We start from the raw sequence: 5,000 nt of genomic DNA, 5'->3' as shown, positions 1-5,000 counted from the left end.
GCCCCCTAATCCTTATATAGTGCACTACTTTTGAGCAGAGCCCTATAAAGGGAAAAGTATACTATTTGGTACGCAGCCAGAGGCATTTTAACCCTCTTTGCACATCTCCATTAACTTAATTCACCTCGTGGAGAGAAGATTATACTGTATCATAATGGTCTCTTAATGAATGCCTATGTTGCATCGTTTGTGGGGAATATATTCTATATGTATCTCCCGAATACATAATTAGACCAGTATCAAACCTGACTATTCGTCTTTTTTCACCGAACTTTTAACTTAAAACCAAGGACATGGTGAATTTTTGGGGTTGATTCCACATTGAATTCACGTTAATTGACAACTCAACCAAATGTAAATCAAAAATAGACGTTGAACTGATGTCTGTTCCCAGTGGGTGTGTCTACAGTGTAATAATTGGGTTATGTGTTAGCCACATTGTAAAGAATAATTCACACCTGGGTTTAAATACTATTTGAAATCTTTTAAATAAAAACAGTGTTTGCTAAGCTGGTCTGGAGTGCAAAATGGGCGGGGTTTGCACTTTTGTGACTATTGTACTGGCTCCATTGCACCAGACGAGTTCAATCAAGTACCGCAAAGGTTTTTTAAATGGTTTCAAATAGTGTTTGTACGCAGCTCTGGATGAATGTCTACTCAAGCGGAATTGCCTAAGACCTGCTTCCAAAACTCCACAATACAGAAGTTTATTAATTTGCATGAATAAATAATGATAATATTTCTATTCTTCCATTCCAGACAGGAAGGTAGTGTACGTTTGTGGTTGACTGGGAAGTTAAATGCCACTGAGACTGCTGCTGCATTATTCAAGAAGATCTAAGCAATCTGTATAATGTGTGTGTCACTCTCTCTCTCTCTCTGTGTGTGTGTGTGTGTGTGTGTGTGTGTGTGTGTGTGTGTGTGTGTGTGTGTGTGTGTGTGTGTGTGTGTGTGTGTGTGTGTGTAGTGCATTGTGGTAGCACTGCAGCCTGAAAGGAAGGATTAAAGAAGCAGTAACCAAGCAGTGGTCAGGACCAAGGACAGCGGTCAGTCAAAACATAGGAGTTAGTTTCCTCTTTTAGGTGTACTCTATGGTTCTGTTAAAACGTATGCCAGAAGATGTAAATCAAAATGACTGTAATGTGTAACGACTGTTGCTTTTCTTCCACTTGGAAGCAGAGTGAAGGAGATGACTCTAATATCTCTTACATCTCATATGTAAACAACAGTCAGAGATTGCTATATATCCGTTCATTCTGTCTATCTGCGTCAGTTAACCACTAGGAACCGTGTATTATTTTAACAAGAAAGACGCTGAAAGTGAAATCCATCAATCTATTCAAGTAACAGATAGTATGTTCTTTCAGCTTTTACAACATTTTGTGAAGAGAAAGTATTTCTGTCAGGGATAGAATCTGTGACGCAACTGTCTTTCTGTTTCTGTCAGGGAAAGACATATTTTAAGATAAAAGTACCAGAAAAGTGGGTGAGATTTTAAAGGAATGCTTTGTATGGTCTGTGTCCCAAATGGAACCCTATTCCCTGTGTAGTGCACTACTTTTGACCAGAGGCCAATGGGATACCCTATGGGCCCTGGTAAAAAGTAGTGCACTACACAGGGAATAGGGTTCCGTTCGGGACGCGCACAAAGACGTCTGAGACGCACTTAGGAGGAAGTATAATGAAGAGACCATTTTCTTTCATCACAAAGCGTCTCTGGTGAAGTTATGATTCATCCTGAGTTTCTAGGGCCCACTTTACTTTTCATGTTGCAAGCGTATGCGTCCCAAATGCAACCCTATTATATATATATAGTGCACTAATTTTGAGCAGGGCTCATAGGGCTCATAGGGCTCTGGTCAAAAGTAGTGCACTATGTAGGGAATAGGGTAGGGAATATGGTGCCATTTGGGACACAGTACTTCTAACATGAGTATCAATCGGATCCAAAGGTATGTGTGATTATACGTGACCTTGGCTTTGGTTGACAGAAGTGCTCTGTGTGTTTATGATGACGCAATGTTAAACATGAGAACCATCCAGGTTTTATCAAGTGTGGTATGTTGAGAGGTATCTGACGAATTCCAATAGAGATGTTTTGTATTGTACATTTTTCATATCCTGCTGCTCAAATAATTGCAGTTTCTTTTAAACGTGACTCACAACCACACAAAAATACAAAATATATAGGTTACAAAATGAATGGGATGCCATTACAACCAATATCATCCAAATATGCTGAGAATCTCCATTCCAACTTCCCTCTGAGATCTGACAGCCTAACTATCCACACTGTTTCTATTGGAATACTGGACCAGGAGACTTGAGATTCATTCTATTTCTATGGTTGACTCACCCCAACCATGGTTTCTACCCACTTAAGACACGGTTGATATTGGAATATCGTATTAGTGTTTTCTTAGGAGTTAATCACAAGCTAGGTTTTAATTAACCATATTGATTAGCAGTTGTTTGTTTGGCTCCGCCTCCATCCCCTCCTCCCTCCACTCCTCTCCCCTCCCCTCCCCTCCCCTCCATGCATCATTTAACCCAGATTACAGATGGATGGAGGGGGAATTGACATGGGGAGTCAGCAGCAGCAGCATTTTGTTTATTCACACATGGACGATTGATAGTCAAACATCGATTTGATAATTGTTACTTTCAACCAGCAGGGTGGGTGGGTTGTGGAGAGAAATAATGCTGTGGGACAGCCATCCCAGGCCTGTGGGCTGGGAGAATAGATCTGTCTGTGGTTCTTACCCAAGTTCCCAGTCATCAGATAGGCGTTGTGAAAGTCCTTCATGCCCAGGCCAACGATGTGGATGAATTCCTCGATGACCTGCATCAGCTCCACTGCACCCGGATAGATCTAGAGACACGACAACATTATAGTGAGAGGTGAGAACAACATTACAGTTAACTAGTGAGAGGTGAGAACAACATTACAGTTAACTAGTGAGAGGTGAGAACAACATTACAGTTAACTAGTGAGAGGTGAGAACAACATTACAGTTAACTAATGAGAGGTGAGAACAACATTACAGTTAACTAGTGAGAGGTGAGAACAACATTACAGTTAACTAGTGAGAGGTGAGAACAACATTACAGTTAACTAGTGAGAGGTGAGAACAACATTACAGTTAACTAGTGAGAGGTGAGAACAACATTACAGTTAACTAATGAGAGGTGAGAACAACATTACAGTTAACTAGTGAGAGGTGAGAACAACATTACAGTTAACTAGTGAGAGGTGAGAACAACATTACAGTTAACTAGTGAGAGGTGAGAACAACATTACAGTTAACTAGTGAGAGGTGAGAACAACATTACAGTTAACTAGTGAGAGGTGAGAACAACCTCTCTCTCAACGTGATCAAGACAAAGGAGATGATTGTGGACTACAGGAAAAGGAGGACAGCGCACACCCCCGTTCTCATCGATGGGGCTGTAGTGGAGCAGGTTGAGAGCTTCAAGTTCATTGGTGTCCACGTCACTATCATGGTCCAAACACACCAAGACAGTCGTGAAGAGGGCACGACAAAGCCTATTCCCACACAGGAGACTGAAAAGATTTCGCATGGGTCCTCAGATCCTCAAAAAATTATTCAGCTGCACCGAGAGCATCCTGACTGGTTGCATCACCGCCTGGTATGGCAACTGCTCGGCCTCCGACCGCAAGGCACTACAGAGGGTAGTGCGTACGGCCCAGTACATCACTGGGGCCAAGCTTCCTGCCATCCAGGACCTATATACCAGGCGGTGTCAGAGGAAGGCCTTAAAAATTACCAAAGACTCCAGCCACCCTAGTCATAGACTGTTCTCCCGCTACCGCACGGCAAGCGGTACCGGAGCGCCAAGTCTAGTTCCAAAAGGCTTCTCAACAGCTTCTACCCCCAAGCCATAAGACTCCTGAACAGCTAATCATGGCTGAGCGGACTGGGACACAGGCCTAGACATGGGTAGAGAAGCGAGAAACTTCACAGTTAGCTTATTGCTGCAACATCAGTGCTACCATTACATGTACACAGCATTAGTCAGTAGTGTTATACCAGCGTTCCTCTAGGAACTGTCTCCTGGGAGAGAGGGAGTGTGGTGTGTAAAACAGGGGTGGGGAAACATAGCGGTGCGATGTAAGGGATAAAAGCTAATATCTGAGAACAGAAGGTCACAGGTCATTATGTAAAGACTGTTAACTTCTAACAGAACGTTTACTTTGACTGCTTTTACCAAACCAACACGAACCACATCAATCTAACATTTCTCATATTTCACTCATCAGACATCTCCCCTCTGAGACACACAGACCTTGGATAAAAAGACAGACACCAATAACAGGACCTGGCTACTAGCTAGTAGATACTAGTACCCTTTAAAAGGGGACAGACCAGGACCTGGCTACTAGCTAGTAGATACTGGTACCCTTTAAAAGGGGACAGACCAGGACCTGGCTACTAGCTAGTAGATACTGGTACCCTTTAAAAGGGGACAGACCAGGACCTGGCTACTAGCTAGTAGATACTGGTACCCTTTAAAAGGGGACAGACCAGGACCTGGCTACTAGCTAGTAGATACTGGTACCCTTTAAAAGGGGACAGACCAGGACCTGGCTACTAGCTAGTAGATACTGGTACCCTTTAAAAGGGGACAGACCAGGACCTGGCTACTAGCTAGTAGATACTAGTAGATACTGGTACCCTTTAAAAGGGGGTATTGCCCAGCGCCTACTGAAAAGTGATTGCACAGGTCAGGGCAGTGTTCAAAATTAGACATCTGTATTAATCTTTGCATGATCAGATAGTGAACCTCGTAGACAGACACCAAGACAGAGCAGGGCATGGATAGTAGCTAGAGACTACCCTTTAAAAGGACACTGCCTAGTGACCACTGGAGAGCTAGAGACTACCCTTTAAAAGGACACTGCCTAGTGACCACTGGAGAGCTAGAGACTACAGTTTAAAAGGACACTGCTTAGTGACCATTGGAGAGCTAGAGACTAC

General features: G+C 43.1%; 1 protein-coding gene across 1 annotated transcript in view; it reads right to left on the bottom strand.

Annotated features, from left to right (window-relative positions):
• adgrb3 (adhesion G protein-coupled receptor B3) overlaps positions 1-5,000 on the bottom strand; it is a gene marked incomplete at its 5' end in the record, with an annotated part of 302,913 nt that overhangs the window by 127,945 nt on the left and 169,968 nt on the right. Inside the window, one exon of the mRNA XM_084170757.1 lies at positions 2,764-2,872. Coding sequence (XP_084026883.1) covers positions 2,764-2,872 — 109 coding nt within the window. The remainder of the gene's footprint in view (positions 1-2,763; positions 2,873-5,000) is intronic.

The sequence above is a fragment of the Coregonus lavaretus genome (assembly GCF_964263955.1).
Source record: "Coregonus lavaretus genome assembly, chromosome: 1".
Lineage (NCBI taxonomy): Eukaryota > Metazoa > Chordata > Actinopteri > Salmoniformes > Salmonidae > Coregonus > Coregonus lavaretus.
Note: the sequence above shows the minus strand (reverse complement) of the source record. Positions and strands in the feature narration are given on the sequence as shown.